Genomic DNA, 27,927 nt, shown 5'->3' on the forward strand with positions numbered 1-27,927 from the left:
TAGCTTGCATTAGCCATGTTGTTTGGCCTTGGCTGGGTGGGGATCCTGGGTGGGTTCATTAGCCCTGTGATTCTGGGTAATCTGAGCAAGGAGTGCCTCTACTTATCCATAATTCTTGGGGACTGTCTCAGCTCACAGCTGGCAGATGGAATGAGGCAGTTGGAAGCCACCTCACTCCACCCAAATACTAACCTGCCTTCTGGGCCTGCCTGAAAATACGTCTTGCTTTCCCTAAAGCCCTTTTCTCCTGGGTGTGGGGCATATTTTGGGTGTTAACATACCAAGGTGGAATTCCTGTGATGTTAATGCGGGGAGAGGCGTCTTTGGCTGTTAGAGCCCTTTGGCTGTTGCAGCCCTTTTTCTTTATCCAAACCTTGTGACGATGAACAAGATTAGGATGGGGCACAGAGTAAATCCCAAGGTCATTGCCTGGGTTCCTTTGAAATCAGATGGAAATTTGAATCCCAGCTCCACCTATACCAGCTCTGTGACCTTGAGCAAGTGAATCTCTCAGCCTCAAGTTTTCCCATCTCTAGAAGATGGATCAAGGTGATGTGTGTGTGCAGTTAACTCAGGACACAGCATATAGTTAAACTTCACCAATGTTGGTACCCCTCCCCCTCATCTATTATCATTCATATTAGTTTTTGGCGCTTCTAATATAAACACACCATTAAAAGCAAGCTTTGCATTTTCGTATCAGTGTTTCTGCTTGTGCGTCCAATAATTTATGGTTTCTTTAATGCTTCACTTGCAGTTATTTTAAAAATCCCAATAGGAATACAAAATGCCTGTGCATTTTCCTTGTCCAAACATAACAAGAACCACAAAGATACGCAACGATGTCGCAGTTACATCTGGTCAACCCACACGTGAGGAGTACACTATTTGAAAGCCCAGATTTACAGATTGTCCACATCTGTAAGGACTTGGCTTATCTGTTTTGCTAAGCCAGGGTTCTGTTGATCTGGTTCTTTTGTCACTGAAATCCTCCAAACTAAGAGGAGTCCTAGAGGATCATGCAGATGGATGAACAACAGGGGAAAATATCCCCAAAATCCAGCTTCTAAGGAGCTCTTAGAGATGAAGGTTGCAAAACTTAGCAAGTTAGTCTACACAAACGTTTGTAAGTTATGAAACCTGTTTATCCCAACCAGGCCTGCCACAGAGCCTTTGAGAAGAAAGAAAAGGAAAAAGAAAATCAGATTTTAAAAAATCCTCAGTACACCATCTAGAAGAGATTCGGGAGAAGAGCAGTGCCTGTCATTAGCCAGAGCACATTGGTGGAGGTCATTTTGCAGTTGAAGTATCTTTTCTCTGCTGACTTCAAAACAGTGAAGGAAATTCAAAAAAGAAGCCCAGGATTTTGATGGAAGCTGTTTTGACATAAGTGAAACCAGGCTTGGCATGAGGTGGAGGCAGGCTCGAGCCAAGCCAATGGAACAGACCCGGGAAGGATTGAGACAAGCTGGGGAAATTGTTTCAAGATGGAGTTGGATCCACTTGAAAGGCGAGGGAAGCGGAGGGCACAGGCATTTCATCAGTGTTTGAATGCGTGTGTGAGCAGCGTCCTGTACATCCTGAGATGCAGGGACCCACAGGCATCTCCCTTCTTTTAGTGCCACCTCTGTGGACAGGGAAGAGGCTGGTGCCTTGTGAATGGTGCACTTTGAGGGCTTGAGGATTACTGGCTGGTTGCAAATGCTCAGACTGAGTAGGTTGGGGGAAGAGAGACAGAAAGGGAGAGTGTGTGTTACTAATTCTCATAGCTGCCGGCAGCTATCACTGTGGAGGAACAAGGAAGATATATGTTCAGGGCAATGTGGAACTCAGTACCTGGGTCATCTTTGCCACATTCTTCAGGGCTTGGTGGCTCTGAGTCTAGAAGATAAATGAACATAATCTCGGACGTGAGGTCTGGCTTCAGTTATTCTTGAGTGTTGATAGTAGCCTCTTCCAAGGCACAGCCAAGGGCAACACCATACCTGGGGAAGCACAGGAATTGCCATAGGAAATGCACCTGGCAGGGCTGGGAGTTGGATGTCATGTAAGTCACGGAGAGTGGGCTGCTTTGGATTTTCTGCTTCACAGACCTACTCTATCTTCAACTCTCAGGGGCGTGGCATAGCAAAGAACCTCTGTGATGTGAAATGTGTCTTTGGCTGGCCAGGAAGTGGGGCATAGGAAAGACATGGAAACTCCATTAGCACTAATCCAGGCAAAGGAAGTACAGGAGAGACTTTGGGTCCAGTAGTCCCTGATAATCTCTCCTGGACGAAAATCACATGGAGAAAATTAAAAATGCAGTGCAGTTATAAAATGAAAAATATGCAATGCAGAGTAACAGGAATATATTAGCATGTGATACATGTTATATCCTATTGCATTAGCATGGTGTTTGGTACCTATGCCTGGTTAGTGTTAATGAGGAAAGATTTATTATAATATTGAAACAGTGGGAAGGACCTAGGAGTCCAAATGGAAAAGAATGCCTCCTCTACTCAAGTACAGTCACAGGAGGAACTTTGAAGGCAGGAGAGGCTACCAGGGGTATCTGTAGCCTAAACTGGAAGGCATGGTGGGTATTCACTGGAGTAATGTCAGAGGAAAAGATGGGTGAGATGGTAGCAGGGCCATGAGGGCTCTCTCCTCAGGATAATTGGGTAGGATCTGAAGGAAGGCGAGAAAGATAGCAACATAAAGGCATGTTTGCATAAATTCAGACTTGGTAGGGGGTAAATGGCAGAGAGGATGCAGAAGGAGGTGAAGTCTAGTGACTAAGGATCTACTCAAAAGGAGTTGCTTTAAGATTAGAAGTAAGACACAAGAGACCACGTATTGCATGATTCCATTTATATGAAACATCCAGAAGAGGCAGATCTATAGAGACAGCAGTGGCTGGGCTGAGGATGGCACTAACTGTGGAGAGGCACGAGGGGTCTTCCTGGGGCGATGAAAATGTTCTAAGACTGGTTTATGGTGCTGGTTGCACAACTTGGTAAATTTCCTAGAATCATTGAATTGTCCATTTGAAATAGATGAATGAGATATAAAATATGCCTCGATCAAGCCATTTTACAGAAAAAGAGCTGTCTTTTTAGTAGAAGGGATCTTGTCATTGACCAGTCATTTTTTTGTGGTGCTCGTGATGTGCCTGCCATCGTGCTAGTGTATGAGCATAGAAAAATGAAGATTTTACAAAGGCATGAATAGGGATTTTCAAAGCAGGCAAATGATTGCTAAGACTTTCCACCTCACTAGTCATTACTGATTTGCAAATTATGACATGAGGTAACTCTTGACTATCAGACTGGCAGAGATTTAAAAAAGTGACAAATGGTTCTCTTAAGATGCTTCTGGTGGGATTCTAAATTGTTATCCCCTTTCTAGAGCAAAGATTGGAAGGAAGTACACAGAAAATATTTGGATGTGCTTTTGATCCAGCTAGAAGTTGGGACCCAGAAAGCCCACCTAAAGGAATTTATCTCCAGGATGCTTTAAATACCATCAATAGTATGACACCTCTCAAATTTTTATCTCCAAACCAGTCCTCTGTGCCAACGTCCAGATTCAGATATCTAGCTGCCCACACAACAGCCACACAGCACCTCAGACTCAACACGTCCAGAACATAACTCCAGAATAGATCTGTGCATCTGAATAGATCAGATAGCCCCAACCCACAAAAGGCCACCCTACCAGCCTCAAGTGATGGCAACCCCATCCTTCTGGTTACTCAAGCCAAACACCTGGATGCCATCCTTGAAACTCTCTTCCTCTTTCATCTGGTATCAGATCCAAAAGCAAAGGCTGCTGAGTCTACTTTCAAAACTGATCACGATTTTGGCCATTTCAGACCAATTCTCTGCTACTCTACACTGAGCCAGCTTCTTTGTTCCTGGAATTTCTGAAGATGATTTGAGTACCGGGCCTCCCTCCTCCCCTTGCTCTACCAACAGCCTATGCTCAACACAGAAACAAAGGGATCATTTTAAAACATAGTACATATCACATTACTCCTCTGCTCAAAACTGCACAGCTCCCCATTTTGCACAAAAGTCTTTATAGCAGCCTTGCGTAAACTGGCTCTCCCCCCTCCCCTGTTACTCTCCTGCCTTGGAAGCTGACACGTTGAGTCTAATCAGTGTTTGTGGGATCCGAGCCTACTCCACCTTGCTGTTCCTCACACCTACCAGGCACATTTCCAGTTTACCACTTTTGCACTGGCTCTTTCCTCTGTCTGGAATGGCCTTCTTCATCGTAACTGCATGACCAACTCTTCCATCTTCTCTCAAGTCTTTGCTCAGCATATTTAAAATTTCAACCTGACTCCTCCAGCTCCTGCATACTTGATCCTCTTCATCCTGTTTGATATTTTCCATTTTCCATAGCACGTTTCACCTTCTACCATACTATTTATTTGGATGCTTATTTTAATAGGTCTGTTGTTTATTGCCTATCTGCCCCTGCTAAGCTGTGAGCTCCACAAAGACAGGAATCGGTTGACCCCCACGTGCCTAAAACGGTGCCTGGCATATAGTAGATAGTCAATAACTATTTGTTGAATGAATGAATGAATTTGTAATGAGCAAACAGTACATTTATCAGCAGAAAAAAATAGCGTTATGTCATGAGAGAAAAAAAGGGAAATGAGTTCCCACTGCACTATCTGAGCTCATCAATTTCCTCATGAAGTGAAACTGACTCATTCAAGTACAGCAAAGACTGACTTTACCTGCATTCCCTCTGCCCTCCGGGGGGAAAATGTGACCAGCGTCATCAGGTGAGTTAGCAAAGCTATGTGGCTAGAGTTCTAATCTGACTCTGTACAGACTGCAGGTTGAGCTCATATGGTTATAAGAAACTCTATGATTAACTCACAGTAATTTAATAAAGAACTACAATCATTTGCAGATAGAAGCCTAGAGGTTCTCTTTTGCAAGGCAGTATCTCTGCAGGATGTGTTAAGATAGTTCTCATTGTTGATCAGGCATTTTCTACTTCATTTATAGTTTCTGAATTCCTATTTCCAAAAGGTGTATGGGTACTTTTGAAAAAGCTTGTATTGATTCATGCAAAAATGAGGTACAGGAAAACTGAAAACTTCAGGTAAACTTATTGCAACATGAGAGCAAGGGCCACACTTCTACTTCCTTCCTGTTAATGCTGTCTTGAGGTCAAAAATGTGTAGTGCATTCTGGTGTAGAGATACTTTGCTGTGAGGGTGGTGGATTTCAAGCAATCTTGTTAGTTTGAGATGTGAATTTTTAAGATCAATACGAAAATCAGTGATATCTTGTTGCATGGAAATCAAAATAATTTTTTTTTTACTGATCGTATGATTTAGCTGCTTTTTATCCAGTGTTTTTCTGTAGTGTCTCCCCTACCCGTACCCGTTTACATCCAGAAGCTCTTTACAGGAAACAGAAGGAGAACTGACTCTGCTTCAGTGCCGTTTGGATATTGCAACTAGTGGTTGCAGGAGATGGAATTTAAGCAAGGAAAGGGCAGAAATGCTGATGGACACAAATGTGGCTGCTGCCTTGGAAGCTGACACATTGAATCTAATCAGTGTTTGTGGAATCCGAGGCTAGAACACTTCCTATTGCTCCTCTGAGTATAATTCCACCACTGTTTGATTCAACCTGAAAGATTTACGTTCAGTATTGTTTTGCTGTAAGATGCATATTGATTTCTGTTGCATAGTCACTGGTGTAAAGAATAATATATCATTGAGCTCCTTTTATGAGCTTGATGTTGGGGGAACAAGGTCAATTATAAACTGAGTTATTCTGTATATTGTTCTGCAACCTGTCGAGAACTATGATTTTACCCTATATGGTAAGCTCACATGTCAGCCTACCGCAGTTTCATGGATGCCAGCAGAAGACATGAGACTCCTGGGTCAGAGATGAAAGACAGTTTGTTATTCATAGAAATAGTAGTAGCTAGTGGATCAGCGTATTTGACCACTTCCCCACATCCCACTTCCCCTGGGGCAATTTGGGCCTCTGTCCTGGTATATGGATGGGTGTGACTTAAATTTTACTGCTACACGGTGTGGTGGTTACAAGTTTTGGTAGCTGATAATTTCGTTTGGATTTAAATGGCAAATATTCTATCAGAGGTCAGAAAATATTTTTTTTCATATAAATATTTACCCTGATTCTTCACCCTCAACCTGTGTTTCCCAATTCAAATTTTATGATTAAAATAATAAATACACATTTTATAATAAGGAGATCATATTCATTCATTACTCTGGACTCCAACAAGGGAGCAGAGGGGAGAGTTCCTGAATCCAGCCATTTGTGCTGAGTAGAGGAGGTGAGAAGTAGTAAAGGCTGGTTTCCTCAGTTACTTCCCTGACCCAGCAGCTGGAACACTGTGTTCTAATTATTTCTACACTCAACCTAGACCCTGGTCTATTTTCAAATCCTCATTGGTGCCTGAACCCCATCTTTCTCCACCGACTCAGAGCTAACTTTCCCCCTCTCTGTACTAGCAAAGAAGCAGGTTGGTTTATCTTCAGACAGCCTTATGAGCACACCAAGGATACCAGTCACTCTTCCAGCACGACATCAGCCCCAAAATTCTGCCTTCAGAGACCCTCAGAGAAAGGTTGGCTGTTTCTAGGGGGTTGGAGGGGAAGGTTGTGGAATCTGGGAGAAGTGTGCCCCAAGTTCAAGGTAGCTGGGAGGCATCACCTGAGACAGATGGCCCTTGGGGAACATGGTTACTAAGTGACTCCAGGAAATGATGTTTATCATCTTCCCGTCCCCCGCTTGCAGAGCTGCCCAAACTTGCCTCCCTCTGTGTCCCAGCCAAGACTTCACTGGGAAATTAATCTGTATACATTTAACACTTCCTCTCAGCCCTTTGTTCTCTGGGAACCTACAGATTTATAACCTCAGACAGCCCTCTGGATTAATTAGGCTTAGCAGGGTTTCAAAGGACCACAAACAGCTTTTCAGCTTCCCATTACTTCTTAGGCGAGAGGAAATCAGAGGCAAGAACGATTGATCTCTGTTCATCCTGTGTGTTAGACGGGGTGGCTTTTAGCAGCTAGTCCCATCCTAGAAAACAGACCCTGATACAATAACTTGTCCGTAAACATCTTCCTGCAGTCAGTGGTTAGTCTCCTGCTATCTGTACTGGGGACCTGACGTACTCAGATGAAGTAAGAATATCTACTTTGGTGAAAGAATTCTTTCATGTTTTCTCTGAGTTGTACAAGCCACTGTGGTCCAGGCGGTGGCGGTCCAAGTTCCTCTGCACCCATGGTTCAGCCCGGTGGCATCCCTCTGTGGATTCACACTGTGTGCCAGGCATCAGTGATTGACGGCTGAAGGCCCAAGATGATTTTCAGAGGCACCTGGAGATTGCTCTTCCAAGGGCTTTGGCAAAACAGTCTAGAATATCAAAATTGTACAGCTGCCTCAAGTCATCTTTGATGGAATCAGGGCATGAGTGAATAATGCATGTCTTTGGCTATCCAGTGCCTCCCCTGTCTTAGCCCCTCTCTTATCTCCTGCCTCCATGTCCTTCTTGTTCTTCAAACTCCAGGCAGCTTTATCCCTTTAGCTCTTCAAAGCATCCATTGGCACCTGCCAACCCCTTCCCTGGCTTCCACCACTGCAGAGCCCAGACTCCAGAATTATGACACAGCATCAAGAAACAGAGGAGGTATTCAAACGTTCTTTTGGATAAAGCACTTTTTGAGGGAAAGGAGGAGGAAGAAATCCAGTTAAGAAAGATGCTTGGAAAGACCAACCACAACACATTCCAAAGGGAAAGTTCTAGACTAGAGCTCAGAACCTCATTTCTGGATATACTGGTCTTCCCTTTATCTTAAGGCCAGCCTGGGATGGTCAAAATCAAATAAATTTGAATTAAATGAATAATTTTACATGCCAGAGGACATTTTCAAATTTTTGCAAGAAACCAAAATATAATCATGCGGTAGAGAAGCTTCTAAGGGCTGATTTTACCTGTCAATGAGGAGGAGACCTGTTTTTCCAAGTCACAGGATTGGGTTTCATTTCTTGTTTCTCTAATGTTGACCTTTTTTTTGGACATAGATTTGTTTTTAAATTTTTTTAATGACCTTTGCTTTATTTTATTTTAAGGGGGGAGGTTATTAGGTTTTTATTTATTTATTTTTTTAATGGAAGTACTGAGGATCGAACCCAGGACCTTATGCATGCTAGGCACGCCCTCTACCACTGAGCTATACCCTCCCCTCTCTAATGTTGACTTTGAAGTTTAAAGATTCTAATGGTGTGTAAGAATCCTACTGAACAGAAAAAGGGATTTGGAAGTATGAATTAGCCAGGCAGGTGCTGGAAAAGTTAGGTAAGTCATTTAGATATAGATGGAGAGAGGATGTGGCAACATTACATTTAAGGTGATTTGAAGAATTGTAAGAATTCTTCTGTAGATACTTTTTAATTATTTGTAGTTGGGTTTAAATTTTAATAGGTGTAAGGATAATCCTAAATAAATTGTCTGCATGGTCCTTTACCAAACCTTTTTTGAAAGCTTTTTTGAATCATTAATGGTCTTCCATATTTTAATAAAGTATTTGAAAGCTTAAAAAAAAAATTACGTGGTGCCAAAAAGTCTCTTTTGTACCAACTTGCTAGAGTGTCCATAATTCATTCATTACATTTTGTCTTCAGGATGACCTTAGAAAATGCATTGTCCAGGAAGGAATAAAGTAACCTGTCATACAGTTCCCTGAAGGTGTCAGGGTCTGGTTTATTGCTGGGAAGCCAGGAAAGGACAGGGAGATGGTGCCAAACTAAGAATAAACTCCCCTTGCTTTGTAATTTTGTTAAGTGTGGATCCTGCAGAAGGAATAAAATACTGTCAGTCATGGAATTTTCCAAGGCTCTTGGAGCTTCCACGAGAGTAGAGATGGGAAAGATTTTCAAGATCTTGTACTGTGAATCAATGGACCAGCCTTTTTGGTACTGAAAAGAAGGTCTCTGGGGACAATCCATCAAGTTGTTCAGAGTTTTAATACAAAAGGTAAACTCCCAAAAGCAATTTTAAAGGAGTCGCCTCTTCAGACGAAATCTTTTTCAGGTTGATGGTAAATGCCTTGGAGGCCTAGGACAACTTGGACATAAAAGGACTTTCTACCTTTGCTATCTTTCCAGGTTTATGTTTTATTCTTGGCACTGGGATGGCTTGCTCCTCCTGTCCCTAGAACTCTTCCCGGGAAATGAGCAGTCACAACTAGAACATGAAAGCAACTCAGAGATGGTCCATTTTGACCCCTTCACTTTGAAGATGAGGAAACTGAAGCACAGGGATGATAATAATTTAAGGAGCAGAATTGCACAGAGGATGTAGTATGGGTTGGGAAGTGGACAGACCTGGGTTTACCAGTTGGCAGGTATGTGAACTTGGGCAAGTTAGTTAATATTTCTGAGCCTCAGCTTCTTCTTCTGTAAAGAGAATTCTTAAGGAGCATCCACCCAAAGAATAAACTCAAAACTTGGCCAGCTATTATTTTTTAAAAATTGAGACATAATTCACCTAACAGAAACCTCATCATTTTAAAGTGTACAGTTTAGTGGCTACATTCACCATGTTGTGAAACCATCACCACTATCTAATTCTAGAACTTTTCCGTCACCTCCCTCCCTGCAAAACCTGTACCTTGTAGTAGTCAGTCTTAATTATCCTCTACCCCACTGGCAACAGCTAATCCACTTTCTGTCTCAATGGATCTGCCTCACCTGGATGTGTCCTATAATAGAATGATGTGTGGCCTTTGGGGTCTAGCGTCTTTCACTTAGCATAATGTTTTTGAGCTTCACCAGTGTTGTAGCATAAACTTCATTCCTTTTTATTGCTGAATAATATCCCATTATATGGATATACGATGTTTTGTCTATCTGTTCATCAATCATGGAAATTTGCTATAATTATCATTGTTTTACATGGTGGGGCCAAAGATACAATGAGAACTTAGGTGTCTAACTCTCAACCTTGCTCTGTTTTTACAACCCCATACTGTTTTGTATAACATCTGAGCATATGTATTCAATTAATAGTAGTGGTTTGCTCAAAGAAAACCCTTACAATCTGGCTAATTACTCTTATGGCTAATTACTTTAAAAGATTTTTATCCAATATGGGAAAAGACTACATAATTCAACAACAAGAAATCTAAAGATAGAAAAATGGTGCTGAGAACCAAGTTTAATTTTCATTTTCTGGACTCCAGTGGTCAAGTCTTCATGCCTCTTCATCTCACTGTGTTTCACAGAGCAACCTGAGGGCTGTATCTTTTATCTGTCTGGTTTTTATGTAGACGTTTATTACCATGGTTTATAGCCCAGGAGCAAAGAAAGTTTTTCCTAGCTTTGGTCAATGTTTAGTGATTCATCTCTCTTGTTCACTTTACTCCAAGGCAGAAGTACAGAATTCTCTTCTCTGGGACAGTTCCTGTCACTGCATTTACCTGCCCACTAGATACGCTCTTGGCCCAGAATTTAGTACATTTCAAACACAGTTGGTCACCTCTCCTTACAGCCTGGTCCCCTTCTCGCATACTGACTGCCCCAGCTCTCAGGTCTGCTCTTCAGCCCTGGATGGGGAAAGGCAGTTTAGTGTACTTGGAAAAGTTCTCTGTTTTTCACTTATTGAAGATGTAGGTAACATAGCCCCAGGCCTTCTCTCTGTAGGCACTTGAAGGCTGGAAGCAGGTCTGATTCGTTAAGGATTTGGTTGTTGACATTCTTTGCTTGGGAACCGGTGGTGTGCAGAATGCGGCAGGATGCCAGGGGCAAAGGCGTTTCCCGGGGTTCATCTGGGGCTTGTGCTGCCTTATCTTGGGTGGCAAGAGTGGAGGGTCTAGCCCAGTCTGGCTTCCTGACTTTCTGCAAGTGTTTTCTTTGCTAAAGCTTTAATGATCTGGTCCTGGACACTACTAATTACTCATCTCATTTAATATTCTATTGCTATTCTTTAAAATCTGGAGGAGTCGTGTGTCAGGCTTCGCATGTGTTACCTCATTTATATGATTTCCTGTTTCTAAGCCTCTGGCAGCCCTCATATACATGTGAAAGCGAGTGAGCCTGGCCCTTGTCTTCTTCAAGTTAAACATCCCTCCTTCTTCCCTCTGTTCCTGGTGGCCAGCTTAGCAGCTGTCTCCTACATCTGTGTGTTTTCCACTTTGTCAGTGTTCCTCTTAATGTGATGCCCACACTGGAAATGACACTTCACATGTGCTATTGTTACCAACCAGGGTTCCTGGTCTCCTTAATCAATAGAAATTGATAAGAGGCCAGATGAGAAATTCAGGCAAGGCTTTCCTGGGACTGGTGCTGCAGCAGTGGGAGTGAAAATAAGTAACAGGTTCCCCTCCCTGCTTTTGTTTTTGGAGGGGGAAGGGTGAGCCAGTCCCTTAAATGGGGTGGGGCTGGAGTGGGTGGCTTAGGTGGTCTGCCCACCCCCTTGGTGGTGCTGTGTGCAGGGATCATGCGCAGTACCCTGCTTTTGCTCTGGACACCTCAGAAGTGGTAATTAGGTTTTTGGTCTTTTTGTATCTTATTGTTCCTAACTGGCTCCAACTGCGCAGGCACACGGTTATTTTAGTCCTTGATAGTTTCTTTGTATTTTGTTGCTCGAGGAGACACCTTTGTCCAGGGGCCAGCATTGCAGCCCAGAGTCCCAGGTCCCAGCCTGTCTCACTATGAACAACCAAACTAGAACTACTACCAAGAAATGAACCTGAGCCTCATTCAGTGCCACTCATACTTGTCAATGCTCCTTCATCAACTGCATCTTAATACTGGCCAACCCCTCCATCCCCCACCTCAGGATCTTTTTTTCATTTTAACTGCTGGGAGGCAGATTCTTCTTGTACAGTTGATCTGTTGATCCTGAGAGCAGAACTTTACATTTACCCCAACCTATTCTTCCGGTTTACCCTGGGGACTTGCAGTGTTGCTACATCAGAACGCTATGAATGGGAGGCTAGCATAATTCTGATGCAACACACTGTGGAGGGAGTGGAGAATAATTTTTTTAATGATATGTTAGGATTTGCTCTGTTAATAGAAAAATCCTCCTCTGACTACCTATTGTTGGGTACTTTCATTAGTAATTTCCAGTTCGTGGTGGCTTTTTGCTTTGTTTGGGGGTTATTTTTAGCGTCAACAATTAAATAGATTAAAAATTGAGTGTTGAGTCTCTTTAAGATGCTTGGTGCCTTGATCACTTGGCCAGGCTTTTAATCACGTGGGTCCTGGTCGGGCCATCGGATGCATCCACTTGCTGCATCATTCCAGAAGATGCTTTGAGGGTTTTAACCGGCACCTCTCTGTCCCTTACAGTTACCTGGCTGAACAGTGCTGGAATGGCGGCTTTATCTACCTGATCATGCTGCGTCGCTTCAAGCACAAAGTCCATTCTCCTTATAACGGCAACAGTAGCAACAGCTCTGAACCAGGAGAGACGCCTACCTTGGAGCTGGGTGACCAAACTGTGAAAAAGGGAAAGAGAGCAAGAAAGTTTGGGGTCATTGCCAGGCCTGCTACTCACAAAGTTGCTGAAGAGTCCAAGAGCAGCACTGGCTGTGAGTTGGACAATGACTCTGTCTCCGAACTGGACAATGGCCTAGACCCGGAACTTGGAAACGGTCATGCTTTTGAGCTAGAAAATGGCCCAGATTCGCTCAAGGAGGTGGCTGGATCCCATCTAGACAGGTCGGAATTGGACAGAGGGACAGAGCCTAGAATTTCAAAGACAGATGCTCCTCAGCCCACAAGCAATGACAAACGGCACTTCTCAAAATCTGGGAAGACGGACTTCCAGTCCAGCGACTGCCTGGCACGGGTAAGGTTTGGTTTGACTGTAGAACCTGAATTTTAAAAGAAATGCTGTTTGAAGTTGCGTTTAAGATTTAGAAAATACATCTAAGATGACCTTGCATGTAGAAGCCAACAGATTTATTAAGATAAATGATCAGAGGACATAACAATAACAACAAAAAAATTCAAGTCATTTTATCCCATTTAAATAAAGAGCTAGCTGAGTGATCCTAAGTGGAAAATTCAAGCCTTCTGTGGTATAATTTGAGTCATATGAGGCCCAGATAAAGTGCTTGAACTGCAACGTTATTTATCACTGCTGTCACCAGTGGAATTGCCACTGAAGGCCAAGAATTCCTGGTGGCTGCTGATAGCATAAATATCCATGCCTCAGTGTGACACAGGATGTCCAACCTGCAGGGAAGCATCTGCTTTTATTTTTAACACTTCAAAACCAGGGACATTTTCGTGGGATTGTTATTATATTGCTGAATTCCGGTGAAGTTTGGAAGCTTCCCAGCAATCTCTGATACTATGATATCCAGCTGTGATGGTCAGGGCTAGTCTTACCTAAAGCAGATGTGGTCTATTCTGAATGGTAATAGAATACACCTCAGGCCTCAGATTGTCTCCCCCATTGTAAGCGACACTCTCTCGTAAAGTTACATTTCTTTAGAGTCAGTGTGCTCCCTCCAGGAATCCTCTTGGCCAGATATTCCTCTGGGTTCCTAACGAAACAGTAACTTCTTATATGGTTCCTTATTGATTTCTTCTCTGACTCAGGAGATGCCCTTTAAGGATGAAAGAGAAAGTTGGAAAGGTGGAAAATGGGCACGGAAGTATCAAGTTCAGCTTTGATTCCGGGGAAATGGTGCCCCAGGAGTGAATATAATTTCTGGAAAGGCTATTTCACGCATATTCCTGCAACTATAGCCAATCTGTATAATGGGTTGAGAAGAATCAAAATAACTCTCCTCTCACGGGACCATGTTCCTTCATTTGAGGAGCTGGGTGATCTTCATAAAGCCTTACACAAAGAAGGTATATTTGTAGATGGAATGTACAAAGAAGTAAGGAGAAATAATTAATGTTTCTAACAATGATTTTCTACCAATTTATGCCCCCCCAAAAAAGGATTAAGGGCAATAAAAAGATTATAATGTACACATCTCCCCCAAATTAAGGGCAATAAAAATATTATATATTCCTTATCAATGAATACCGTATCTTGGTATGGTTTTTTTCTTCTAATGATTAGACTGTGAATACACAGAAAGCCTAAGGTGAAAACAGCAAGTTGGAGAGTATTGGTTCGCTTAATCATTTTGAATGTTTAAGGTAATGAAGGTTGAAGGCTGAATCTCATATTCAGTCCAGAGAAGAGGCTTTCATCTGGCCTAGGACACAGTGGAAATAATTTGGAATACCCACTGTTTAAAAAAAAAATTTTTTTAATTAAAAAAAAAAATCCACACCATCCTCTGCTTATCCTAATTAAAGACAATAACATAAAGCTGAATTTCTGGATTAGACTATCTTACGACTGCATATACTAGAGTTCCTTTGCCTGGTTTTTGCACTCAAGGTCAAATGTCCAAGAAGATACAAATGAAAGGGTAAAAAAAAACTTTGACCTATTGCCTTGGGACTTTTTTTTTAAGCCACGTGCCTATAGAAAGGAGAGACTTGCTATCTGGAATTTGCATTCTTCATAACTATTCTAAATCTATAGACTGATTATTAAGCCTTGGTTGTACTTTCGGTCTTGGAAAGGCAAAATGGGCAGCACACCGTCTCAGGCATGAGTATTTCAGTACCTTTTTCAACCCCAGAATTATCTTCACTAGGTACATTTACCCAGGATTGATAGAGCTGGCAAGAAATAGATCTTCATGGCTTTCCTCTGCATCCTGGTGTACCCAAACTGAGACCCAGAGACCCTCAAGGAAGGTCTCTTAGCTTCTTGGGCTGGGTGGATTTATATTTAACTCCAGGATGAGCCCAAGGTCATGCTAAGATGGAATTTCCAGAAAAACAAAAAATTAGCTATTTACCTCTTAAGCCTTGGGGGAAAAATTCCATTCCATTCGAATAACAGGAGATTAGACACGTCAGGGTTGTTCCGTTTCTGCTTTACTAATGATTTAATATATCTACAAAGACTTAATAAATCACAGACAAGGCATATAGTCATTCAGACCATTTTTATTTGTCAGGTACTTCTTTTTCATAGACCTAATTGTTACATGGAAACAAATTCTCAGGGGGAAGGTATAGCTCAGTGGTAGAGCACATGCTTAGCATGCAGGAGGTCCTGGGTTCAGTCCCCAGTGCCTCTGTTAAAAATAGATCAATAAATAAACAAACCTAATTACATCCCCCCCCTCCCAAAATCCTCAGACTTTGCTTTTATTTTCTATTCTCCCTTAATGGACCTAGAGGAAACACATTTCCTTTTAACAAATATCTCCTTTAAAGAAAATTGCTTTATCTATAAAATATTAACACGTAATGATACATATGCAACCAGGTTAATTTTTTAAAATGTGAAAGTTGGGCCCATCTTCTAAACCAAAATATCTCCTAGCACATAGATAAGCAGTTTTAGAAATGAGTTCAGAGTTCCTTACTCCCTGTCTAGTAAGGATCATTACCCCTCCAACGTGACATACACATAATGTATGTTTTTATAATGCTGCATGGTAAAAATAAACACACTGAACTTAGTCACATAACAATGAAAAAAGAATTCTACCATCTGCCAGTCAGGAGAGTTTATCCACAACTGACGCAGTGTCTATGGGTCCATTTGTGGTCTTACCCTAGGTACCCCAAATCCACCCTGCGCAGTGGCAGACCCCTTCTCTAGGCCTTGTCTGTAAGTGGTTCAGTAGAGACCTCAGGACAGCTGCCCTGGGTCTGAATCTTTAGCGAAGTGTGAGACACAGAAGGGGAGTCACACTGAGTTCATCTCCTGGGTGGTCCCTGATGTTTGCATCAAGCAGAGGCAACAGGAGGGTGGTCCTCTTCTAAAAAGCCCTGTGGCCACTGGGTGAACTTTTATCCTTCATGTGGTACTGTCTCCTAAGTTTGTGTCTGCCTTTACCTCTCTCCTGAGCCCGTAAGCTTTCTGCCAACTGCCTGCAGGATGTCCCCGTCTTAAATATTTCACATCATGCCTAAAACTTGGTGTGCTGCTTCCCAGAACCACCACACCCGCTCCGGTGCTCCAGGTCTCACCATCCACAGAGCTGCCCAAGCCAGCAACCTGAGATTCAACCAGTGACCACTCACCCTGGTTTGTGCAGGACTTTCCCTGGTTTTGCACTGACAATCCCATACCCTGGGAAAGGCCTTTCACCCAGGCACATGGGGACAGTTGGCATCTGGAGTCAGCTGGAACACTGCCCTCTCCCTTGCCCCACATCCAGTCAATCACCAAATCCTGTCACCGCCTTCTCTCTTTAGGATCTCTGCCTGTTTCACTTCTCCGTGTCCCTCCTACAGCTTTAGGTCAGGGCCAGGCTGCTTTCCTTTCTCACCTGTGTAGTTACAACAATCTCCCACCCATCTCGCTGCTCCCTCTCTCATCCCATCATCCATTGTCCCCACTGCATCCAGGGCTTTTCTAAAGAATACATCTTACCGTGCATGCATGTGCGCACACGGACACACACATGCGCGCTGCAGCTTAGACCCTTTTGGCGGATCCACTTTGCCCTCGGGGTAACACCTGAATACCTTGTCTTGACATAGCATGTGAGGCCCTTCAGTGGATTCTTGCTTAACTTTCTGCCTCTGTTTCTCACTGCTTTCTTCCTCCCTGATATGGGCTGAATTCGTTTTTTTCAAAAGGCTATGCTCATTCTTGCCTCTGAGCCTTTGCTCTCTCTGTTCCAGCTCAGTGCCGTGCACGTGCAGGCTCTCTGGAGATATTTATTACTGAAGGCACCCAAGACCACCAGGCCTGAGAGACAGAGCACCAAGTTCCAGCCCTGGTTCTTCCACCCCCAGTTTGGTGGCCTTTGGGCTGCCATGTCCTTTCTCTGAGCTTCAGTTTTCTCACCTACAAGCTGAGCATTTTGGTCTGATGACTAAGGGATTTCAACTCTGACATTATGATCACATGTTTCTTCATTTCCAATGGCTCATTCGAAGTAGGAAGGATAAACAGTCTCAGAATAGGTCTGCAACTGGAGCCAGAAAACTTACTGCAGTGAAATGCTAGTGGGATGATGTGTCTTCTCACATTTGGGGCAAAGATGCTGTTGTAAATTTTTATTTTGGGTTCCAGCAGAAGATGAGGTCATTTAAAAGCAACCGAGGCAGCTCCTTTAATTCACTACCCCTGTTTTGGTAAATTAATCCTGTGTGTGCCTTCGTGAAGTGATATGAGTGTGAGCACACACAGTGATTGGCAGTTTACGGGAAAGGGTAGCGCTCCGACAACATTAACACAGACATCTGAAGTGTCCAATTTTGCATGGTTTGGCTTTTTCTCAACTGGCTGACAAATTCTCATTGCCCTTTAAGCCAATGTAAAAGGAAGCAAAGGTCCAAGCCATCTGTCTAGACAGGGTCTGTTTCAGAACTCAATCATCTCTACAACTGGATCAGTGTTCACACACTGAACGTTGGCAAACACGCAGGTCTCCCATCTGGGCGAACTACTCAACGTCAGTCTCAATAACTTTTGAGGAGCCATAAGATTAGTGGATAAACATTGTATATCTGTTAATTCAAGGACATGTATGCAGTATTGCTTGCTGGGCACTGTTCTAGCTGCTGGAGAACCCACTGGTAAATGAGAGACAAGGCTCCTGTCTGGGGTATTTATCACGTACCAGGGCCACGAGCAATATAAATAAGCAAATAAACAAATCAGAATGTTAGACGCTGACCACAAGTACAATAAATGAAATAAAACAGAGGAAAGTGAAAGATGGTGGGACAGTGACGTTGTAGGGGGGAGGCTAATTGATATCGGGTGCCAGCAAAGATCTCATTAAAGAGGCCATGTTTTAGCTGAAGACTGAGTGTCAGGAAAGGGCAGCCCTGCAGAATCTGGGTGCAGAATGTTTTCATGTGAGGAACCAGCACGTGCAGCTGCCATGAGGCAGGAGTGTAGCCTATCCCAGGACCAGAGAGACTGCGGCACAATGAGGGATGGAGAGGGTACTAGGAGGTGATGTGGGAGTTGTGGACGGGGCTAGGTTACAAACGTTTGTGTAGACCATTGCAGAGTGTGGACCTCATTCTCAGTCTAGTAGGGAGCTGTCGCAAGGTTTACGCCGAGTACATCATGAAGTATTTTTTTTTAAAGGGCATCCTAGATGTGTAATGGGGCATAGAGTTTGTGAGAGGTAAAGAATAAAAAGGGAGCCCAGATTGGAGGCTATTGTGATAACCCAAGTGAAAGATGCCAGAGGCTCTGACAAGGGTGGTGGCAGAAAAGAGGAGCAGAAGTGGATGAATGTGGATCTATTTTGCAATTAGACCCTACAGACCCGGCTCATGGTTTAGGTGTAGAAAATAGAAGGATGAATCTAAGATCATTCATGGGCTTTTGGTTTGCAGATCCTCTTAAGCCTGAGTAGATGATATTGCTGTTCCCATTGAGACGGGAAAGCCAGGAACGGGAGAGGAGGAGAGTCCTGTCTCGACCCAACTGATGTGTGTTGTAGATACACGAGTAGAATTGTGAAGAGGTAGTTGGAAATACACTCAATATTATTGCACTTAAGTTAGCCTGTTGGTTTTTGGCCAATGCCAGCTTTAGCTTAATAAACTTTAGACACTGATTTTATTTTTAACTGAATGCAGCTTTTGGCTCTAGGTGGCTAGATCTAAGGCTGACAGTCATACAATTAAGACTGATAACATCTGCCTCTTCCTGTTTCTGCCTCCCTTTGTGTTCCTCAGAATTCCTTCATGAGATGGTCAGGAAATTCCAGGGTGAGGAAATGTGCATTGATTTCTTTGAACTCTCCCCATATATTTCCTACTTACTGTCTGTTATTGGGGGAGGGGATCATACTATTGGATAAAAGTGGAAAAGATCTGTTTCTGGATGAGTGTAGTTGGGGGCTCTATGACGCGTTGGTCCTTTCTGCAGTCTGAAGCCATTTTTATTAGGCTTGTGTTTTGCTTTGCTTTTGAGTAAGTTAACTAAGTTGCTTTTAACTAAGTTGTGTGCGTCTTGGGCGGGGGCAGGGGGGCAGGGGTGTAGACCAGGCGTGTGGCTGCTCTTGATGAAAGCTGTCTTTAACTCCTCTGTCAGGATGAACATTTAGGCCCTTATTCTTTCCCCGTGATCATAGTTTTTGCATGTTTCTTGTCACACGTCCTATTTCTCAAAAGCATTTAAAAATTAGAAAGGACCGTATCTCGTATTGTCACACCCTCTGAACCATGTTAACAATTTCTGTTTAGCAAGAGGAGGGCAGGACAGGAGAAAATGATGGCATAACTAGTGAGAGGGATGGATAGGTTGTTACAATTTGGAATAAAACCAAATGGGTTTTCTTATTTCTGGGCTCTAACAGTGGTCCCCGTTGCTCTTGGGAAAGAGTCCCAGAGCTTTTCTCTCCTGGGGGAAGGAGGAACACTGTCACACATCTTCAAGACCCTAGGAGCCACGGCACAATTTCCAAGGAGAAAACAAGTCAAGCCACCATTCTGCCTTACCTGCAGTGTGAGGCCCAGGGAGGCAGCCACAGGGCTGGCCACGTGCCAGTGAGCATGCCAGGACAACAGCTGATCACATCCCTGCATTTGTTCCCTTTGGGGGTCTCCGCCAGCCAGAAGGTCTCACGTCCTGGAAGTGTGCTGTCTCGGCAGTAGCACTGATTCTCAGGGATGGCTTCTTGGAAGTAGTGGAGCTGGGACTGACTTTGAAGGCCAGGGAGGCTGTTTCTGAGTGAGAGAGGAAGGTGTTCCAGGGGTCAGAGGCAACAAACCAAAACCCATGGAGTCCAAAGTGAGACAACTGGATGATGTAGGGAGCACTGACAAGTTCATGAACTACTGCGGTAAGCCAGTGGCCTCTGAAGTTACATTTGGCCAGACGGGCTTCGTGGGTCTGTGGTCGGAGGACGAAGGAGACAGCTGGCCCCGCTGCAGGTTGCTGGAGCCGTGGAGCCCCAGCAAGCAGCGCTGGACCAGAAACGTGGAGGACCCAACAGGTCTCTGTCTGGCAGTGATCTCCCTAGACATTCCTGTTGCTGCACATCAGTGACTGTTCAACATCTGGTTTTTTTTTTTTTTTTTTTTTTTTTTTTTTTTTTTTTTTTACTATTGCATAAAGTTTCATTTTAGTTTCTGACAGTATGCATTTCAGCTTTTCTAAATGCTTCACATTTTTTTCTCCTTTGCAAGCAGCTTGAATGGGCAGGTTGCCTATTTCTAGGGAGATGATGGCTTTGTCTGTATTGGACCTTAACAGTTCCATGAGACCTTCATGATGGATAAAGAAGGCAGACGGCTTTTGTTTTATATGTTGAGGATCGCATTGTGACCCCTACCCATATACCTAGAGCTAAACAGAATTCTGGAATGAGCCTAAAGTCAGACGCCCAGATAAATCACATTGAAAGCTTTTGCTTTCATTTTTCAGAACAGCTCAGTATCTGAGGGAACTCAGACATTTTCAGTGGGCATATGTTTACGTCCTTGGAGTGAAATACAGAGTCAAATGGAGAAGGAACCAAAGCAGAAAAGTGGCGGTCCAGAGGAATTAGAGACCTTGATTCGTTTTTTTAAAGGATAGATTTTTATAGTTAGGGAAGCATTTTTTAATGTATTTAAAGAGCATTCTGACCAATGTGTGAAGTTAATAAGAAATTCATCAATTAATTTCCTATTGTGGCTTCTCCTACCAAAGATCTGATTCATACGTTTTAAGGAGATTTGAGATTCAATTCAATATGATGTTTTTAACATATCTAATATGCCTGTGTAAGTAATACATGGTTACTTATCAACATGCATTATGTATCTGCTACATGTCCGAAGCACTGCTGCCTGTTTCCATAAATATTTAATCCTAATAACAAACTTGGAAGCATTAATAATCATCCCCAGTTTAAAGGCAAGGAAACTGAGGGTTTATTAGACATTAGATGATTTCCATAAGTTCGGAGCTGGGCTCAAACTAGTTGAAGTCTCCTGGCGCCAAGACCTACCTTTGTCTTCCTTTCATCTTCCTGTATTAATTAGCAGCTGTCGTAAATAAAAGGAACCCAGACACAGCCGGTGTTTACACACATAGTGGTGTCTGGGTTTCAGGCAGAAGCAGCATCACTTAGCAGGACCTCGGTCAGGGGATTCGCAGATCCCTCTTGCTGTGCTGTCCAGTGTCATGGCCACTAGCCACAGGTGGCTAATTACATTTAACTAAAATAAAATGAAATGAAAAATTCAGCATCTCAGTTGCCACCAGCTGCATTTGAGGCATTAAATAGCCACCTGTGGCTGGTGGCTCAGAGTGGACGGAACATAGATAACACTTCCATCATCATACAAAGTGTTACTGGGTAGCACTGCCCGCTCAAGACTTTGGTCCAGCCCATGGCATTTTCCCATCCGTGGTCACCTGCGCTATCTGTTGACAAGTGATGAGTGCTGGGCCTGACCTGCCAGCTCCACTCTCCTGTGACAGTAGCATGTGTGTGTCCATATACTTCACGGTGTGCTCACTTTTTCTTCCAAGGAGGAAGTTGGCCGGATATGGAAGATGGAGCTGCTTAAAGAATCGGATGGGCTGGGAATTCAGGTTAGTGGAGGCCGAGGATCAAAGCGCTCACCTCACGCTATCGTTGTCACTCAAGTGAAGGAAGGAGGTGCCGCTCACAGGTGACTAGTAACTCTCCCCCTTTCTCTGCCTCCTTGTCCTCTCCCTGCCCTTCCCTCGAGTGCTGGGACTCTTCTGTCTGGTCACAGACCTGGTACTTACAGTTCATAAGGAAGATGCTGGGCACAGAAGGAAACCAGGCACGAGCGGTTCTAATTAAGCACCTCTGAGCACAGGCAGCGGCCAACTGCTGGGGACGCTGTAGGTTCTGCCAAACCACGGAGGAGAGATTGGATTTCTTTCTAGTCCAGTTTGAGTTTCAAGAGAATTGCTTATCCTGACTTTGGAGGTGCTGGTGGCATGTGGTTACTTGTCAAGGCCGTGCCATGCAACAGACCACCCCATTCTGGACATCTAGCCATCTTGCCTCCCACAGACTGTGGCTGGTGGCTTGGGAAAGTGATGGGATTTAAATAGACTGAGTCTGGATTTGTAGGTCAGTCGAGATTTTTTTCTTTAAACAGAGGTACTGGAGATTGAACCCAGGACCTCGAGCATGCTAAGCACATGCTCCACCACTGAGCTATAGCCCCCACCCCCAACCCCAGTCTGTTGAGATTTGATGCACACTTATATGTGTGTGTCTCTGTCATGCAGATGGGGGGAGGGAGATAAATGAGAATTTTTCTTCTCATAACCTAAAAACAATTCACACTCCAAAACTTCTTTTATAACCTGAACAGTTGTCTGAAGCAGGAAAGGGGATGGTGCTTAGACAGAGCATGTACAAAGAAGAGGTCCATGTCGAGTTAGAGGGATGTACTTGTCCCAAAATGTAAGGCACTTCCTTGCCATATAGCTAATTGCTTCTATATACATGGGCGTCTCCTATTTGTGAAGCACAGTAGGGTGTGTATATATGTTGGATGCCCACATCTATATAGTAGTCATTTAAAGGTAGGGTTTCACTGATGAGGGGGGTGAATCTAGTCTGGAATTAGTGTTCAATCCAGGTACCCTGATATTAAGAGGGAAATGGCAAACCATAGCGGTATTGGTCTGCCCAAGTCCAAGAGGGCACAGGGGACATGGAAAAATATGTCTCATGAGGCTTAGTTGAAGGAGCTTGCAGTACTTAGTCTGAAGAATAGACCACTGAGAGGGCCAGGGCACAGACTGTCAGTGTCTCACGCTCATCTGTCCCATAGCTAGAGACAACGGGCAAGTGCAGTTAACCTTATCTCTGCTGGAGTGATCTAAGTGGCAGTAATTACTGAAGGATTAAGGCCTTAGATAGTTCGTGTCCAGAAGAGCATCATCACGCTTCCCAGATGTTGTATGTTTTAGGGAACTTTCATCAGACAGCCATTTTCCCATGAATCCTGGGTCTAGGTTCTAGTCTGTCTTTGGAAAGTTGGCAATTAGGAAATTCCTGTGCCCAGAGATGAGCTTACATAGAACTGTTCATGTCTGTTTTCCATGTGAGCTATTTCTAATGGGTCTCACCATTTTTGTACACCCTTACCCTGGATTTGTCTGTGTGTGTGTGTGTGTGTGTGTGTGTGTGTGTGTGTGTGTGTGTGTGTGTGTGTGTGTGTGTGTGTCTTGGTGTATAATTTACATGTGGGGAATTCTAGTTAATAACTGGAGATGAGAAAGATGGAATTAAAGAGGGAAATAAAAATGAATGGGGACAGGGATGTCTTCGTGGTGGTGTGGATAAGTAAACCCAGGGACACTGGCCATGATGTTCTGTTTTCCTGAAGCCTTCTTCTCCATCCACACTTTTCCTTGAAATTCTAGTTTGTTTGTTCTCTTATTTTTTATTTTCTTATTCCCCTTTTCTTTCCATTCCATGAAACTTCTGGGGTTCTTAGCGTTTCTCTGCTTTCGGTTCTTTTGAAGGGCAGAAAGCAGAGGCTGTCGGAAGTCTCTGGTGCCTCCTGTCTTCTGTTAAAGGCTGAATTCATAGAAAAGATTATGATGCAGGCCCTAGAGGACGCAGACAGAGAGAAACTGGTGAGGTAGGGGAGGAGAGAGAAGTTGGCTTATGCACTGAAAGAGGGCAAGGCAGGCAGAGGCTACAGACCAGAGAGAAACAGTGGGGTGAATCTGGGAGTACTGGAGACGAGCATGGGTCCCAGAGCAGCATCCTGGGTGCCGACGTAAAGCCCTCGGAGATGATGGTGGAACCTGGGCTCTGGGTCTGCGTCTCTCAGCCTCACCAGATTGCCCATCCCATATTTAGCAGTGGTGATGGAGAGCCTCTGGCTGCTTTGGGATCGTGGGAGACCAGACCATTGGAGGCCCAGTGGGAACCCATAGGACGGCTGACCCACCACAATTGACCGGGCCTGCCAAGTGCTCTGTAACAGTCTGCCACCCTTGACCGACTCTAGGGCAGGCAGACCCCGTGACCACTGGGTCTCCTGCCAACCCAGTGGGATGGAAGCTCCAAGTTATTCACTTAATTTAAAGGAAATAAAGAAACAGAACTTACTTGTACACCCATGTTGTACACCAGGTCTGATACCTGCAACAGGGGTAACTCAGGCACTTTCTTTGTTTTTTTCTGTTCATCCTTCTGCTTATGAAGCGTGACTGTAGGGACACGTAGGGGAAGGAGGCACTGTGAGACTTTACCCTCAACGTCCTATAACTCTTGGGGGACAGGGGTTACAGACACATGCAGTGCAGTGTCACAGGTGCCACAGAGGAAATCTGGGCAAGGGTGTGTCCCCTGGGAAGAGAGAGGGCCCCTGGGTTAGAGAAGGATTCCTGGTGAGCTCAGGATACCTTCGCCCTTTTGGGGCTGAGCTCAGAGACTCAGCTGATGACTCAGTCGCAAGGGCAGGATGGCCGGTAGGACCGAGAAAAGGATGACTTAACGATCCTAAAACCGAGGGGTCTTGCTTCCTCTATCGTGTCTCCGCCTGGATGGGAGACATTTCACTGACACTGACCGGGGATATGGTGGTGACCTAAGAATGTGCTAAGTGACCATCTGAAATCACAAAGGTCCTCACTACCCTAACTGGGAATCTGGACCCAGCCAGACGGAAGGATAAAGCCGTCCTGTCCCAGCTGTCTCCAGTTGTCCCGACTTCTCCGATTTTACCTGTCCCCTCTCACAGGCCTCCCCAGCTCCAGGGAAAGGGCCCTTCTCAAGCCCAGAATGTCTTGACAAGGGTTTTTTTTTTCCCATCTCCATTTCCTCAGGGACGGCAGACTGTCCTTAGGAGATGAGCTCCTGGTAATCAATGGTCACTTACTAGTCGGGCTCTCCCACGAGGAAGCTGTGGCCATCCTTCGCTCTGCCACCGGAGTGGTTCAGCTGGTGGTGGCCAGCAAGGTAGGTAGTTTTTGTTTTGTTTTGGAAACTATTTTAAATGGTGGTGGTAGTGAATTTGGTTTTGAGCCCTCCCCAGAGACGTCTCCCCCTGCCCCACTGCCGCCTCACACCCCCACACGTGTACTTGTGTTTACCTCAGGCCATTCAAGTACCCAAGATTATACAGCGCAAGCCCACAAGAGGCCCTTAGCTGAAGGGCGTTTAATTATCTTGCTCTCCTTTAAGGGTCTTTATAGGTATATCCAGGAGATGGAAAAGCAAAAAACAGTAATAGGACTAAGGAAAAGGGAAGAATGGTAGGGTGGGAGGAAGGGCTGGGGGTAGAGAGAGTAGCAACCGCCCCCGGGGCGGGGGGAGACCAAGGAGGAGACGTGGCTGTCGGGGGACAGCAAGGACTGGGGAGGGGCGTGGAGATGTGCGTCTTCCGGGTCCTGAGGGCAGAAGGTTCGGGCCGGCTGCAGGCCGGCTGCAGGCCCTGGCTCTGACTCACGGCCTCACGGAATCCTGTTTGTCCAGTCACCCCCGTCCCTTTCTTCCTCCTCACATGGCCCAGGGGGCAGAGCTTCGGTGGGGGCTCCCATCTCGAGGGGGGCCCTGATGCTGTCATTTCTCGATGCGCAGCGCTGTCCGTCTGTCTGTCGCTCCCCTCCGTCTCGCTGCCACCTCTTCTTCACGAGGCCTCGGGCTGGGGCTTCTTCCACCCCCACCCCGGAGTGTGTGAAAACAGCGCCGAGGCCCGGGGGCCCCCTCGGCTTTCTCCCCGGGGTTTCTCGCCGGCCTTAGAGCACTGGGTCCAGGCGGCAGGACCCCACAGCGGCGTGGCGAGGAGGAGGAGGAACTGGGCTCTCTGGTTCTGCTCTGCAGACTCGTGGTGCTGTTGGTGAGGCCGCGAAAGGGCCCAGAGGACTGGGGAGCTACTGCGTTCCGGTTCTTCCCGGTTCCAGTTCAGGGCAGAACTGGTGGTGTGAGGCCGCCGGCCCTGACGCCTTCACGTCAACACGCTCCTGCCAAGACGGCTAATTTTCCCCCCGTCACCCCTGATGTTACCTTTGAATCTAGCATCTGCAGGTTTTATATATTTCCTCCTTAGACTGCAAGGTCTGTTGCCCATTTGGGGAGTGTTTAATAAATAGATTAGAAAAGTATTTTGGGCTATCTGAAAAACCTGCTTTCTTCCCTTTACACCATTGACCCTAAGTCCTTGACCTAGACTCTCAGGCTGCCCGTTAGAGTACAGAGCTTCGGCAAAGACTCGGCAGGAGGAGCTGGCGTTGAGGCCCTGCGGGCAGGAGCTGAGACATTCTCCATTTGCAGGCCCCCTCCTCCCCTCCCAGAGATGCTGTGGGACACCCGGCATCTCCTCCCTATTGCTGGGGAAGGAGGCGAAGCCAGGGATGTTCTCCATCAGCCTGGTGAATCGCACAAGGAGGGAAACACAACAGGGGAAGGAGAAGCAAGTTCCTCATTGGGCCAGATGTGCTGGGAGTTTGAAATGTATTATTGGTTCTTACACACACACACACACACACACACACACACGTACACACACACGTACACACACACAGTCATATATTTGCATGGCCCACCTCCCCACAGTCTGCAGCTTAAGAACGCAGACATTATATCATGTCCCCCAAACCTTTATTTCTATGCTGATTTCTGTCTCCTCCTAGTTTGGAAAATGGGGAAGAGAAATCTCCTCTACGTCAGCCATTATCCACAAAGAAAACAGAAAATAAAAACCAAAAACGGCCACTCATAGGAAAAGCCATAATGAAAAGGCACCCATGAGATTTCTGAAAACAGACCTCGATGCCTGACCGACGTCTCACTCAGTGGCTTGAAGGAAGAAAGACACGTGTATCAGGTGCCCACTGGGTGCCAGGTGCTGCTTACCTGCTAGCTCATTTAATTCTTAAAATAATCCCAGGAGAGAGCTATTCGTTCTTTCTATTCAAAGGATGAAATTAAAATCTAAGGGGTTAATTAATTCGCCCAGAGGTCACAAAAGTAGTGGGAGGCAGGAGCAGGTTTCAGCCTGGGTCCACTGGGCTGAGGAATTCTGTGCTTCTTCCCAGACACCAAGCTGCCCAGGACCAATGGGGTTAGAAAACGGTAGTGTTTCCTGCCAGAGGCTTTGGCATTTAGGGACACTTGCTGGGGTCTTTGTAGGGCCAACAACATCCAGGGCCAAGGAATGGGGTGTCCATTCTCGTCCTCAGTCCGTTGGCTCTTGGCTGTCTGTCCTGAGCTACGGCCCTAAGTCTGACCCAGCGCTCGGAGGAATGACACCTTTCACTGCTGCCATGTGCTGTATTTACAGCTGGGCGATGCTCTGCTGCAGCAGCTGCCTGCTGTTTGTTCCCCATCTTAATCCACACCATCCAAGGGGCTCATCCACGGAGGAGAAAAGAGAAGTCGGTCCTTAGGCACCTCTTGACAGCTGTTCCTCTTTATCCCACAAGAGCAAGTCATTGACAGACTTCATTTCTGTCTTAATGTTTGAAGAGAGGGAGAAGAGAAAAAGAACTTTTGACTTGCTGAATATAAGGAATGATAAAAATATAAATTATGATTGTAGATAACAGTCACCTGGTCACAAGACGTCAAGGCATCGTTTTGGAAACACAGCAGTTACTTTCCTCACGTTTCCACACAAGTGAGTTGTTTGTGTATAGAGAGGAGCTTAGAAAGTCCTCGTTGAATGAATAAAACTCCGAATATCCAAGTTCGTTTTGATATTCCTAGAAGTGCATGCATAGCAATACAGATTTCTCTCATGCTGGGTTTTTTTTTCACTCTTGGTTTTTATTAACAAGGAATATGTATTTATTATATCTAATGAAAACCCAGAAAAAATATACAGAAGAAAAACTAGATAAAATCTTTGTAATACCGCCAACAGTACTATCCATTAACTGGCGTGTCCTTCCAGACAGGAACACGTACGTGTG

At 44.9% G+C, this 27,927-nt stretch overlaps 1 protein-coding gene across 7 annotated transcripts in view; it reads left to right on the forward strand.

The window, feature by feature from the left end:
* PDZD2 (PDZ domain containing 2) overlaps positions 1–27,927 on the forward strand; it is a 341,923-nt gene that overhangs the window by 234,231 nt on the left and 79,765 nt on the right. For 5 of the 7 annotated variants that reach the window (XM_074356721.1, XM_010955569.3, XM_074356742.1 and 2 more), the window contains 3 exons: positions 12,354–12,855; positions 21,541–21,683; positions 24,841–24,973. In XM_074356721.1, the coding sequence (XP_074212822.1) occupies positions 12,354–12,855; positions 21,541–21,683; positions 24,841–24,973 (778 nt within the window). Of the gene's footprint in view, positions 1–12,353; positions 12,856–21,540; positions 21,684–24,840; positions 24,974–27,927 lie in introns of those variants that run through there. The other 2 variants (XM_074356763.1, XM_074356728.1) reach the window with 2 other exon arrangements.

The sequence above is a fragment of the Camelus bactrianus genome, chromosome 3, assembly GCF_048773025.1.
Source record: "Camelus bactrianus isolate YW-2024 breed Bactrian camel chromosome 3, ASM4877302v1, whole genome shotgun sequence".
Classification (NCBI taxonomy): Eukaryota; Metazoa; Chordata; class Mammalia; order Artiodactyla; family Camelidae; genus Camelus; species Camelus bactrianus.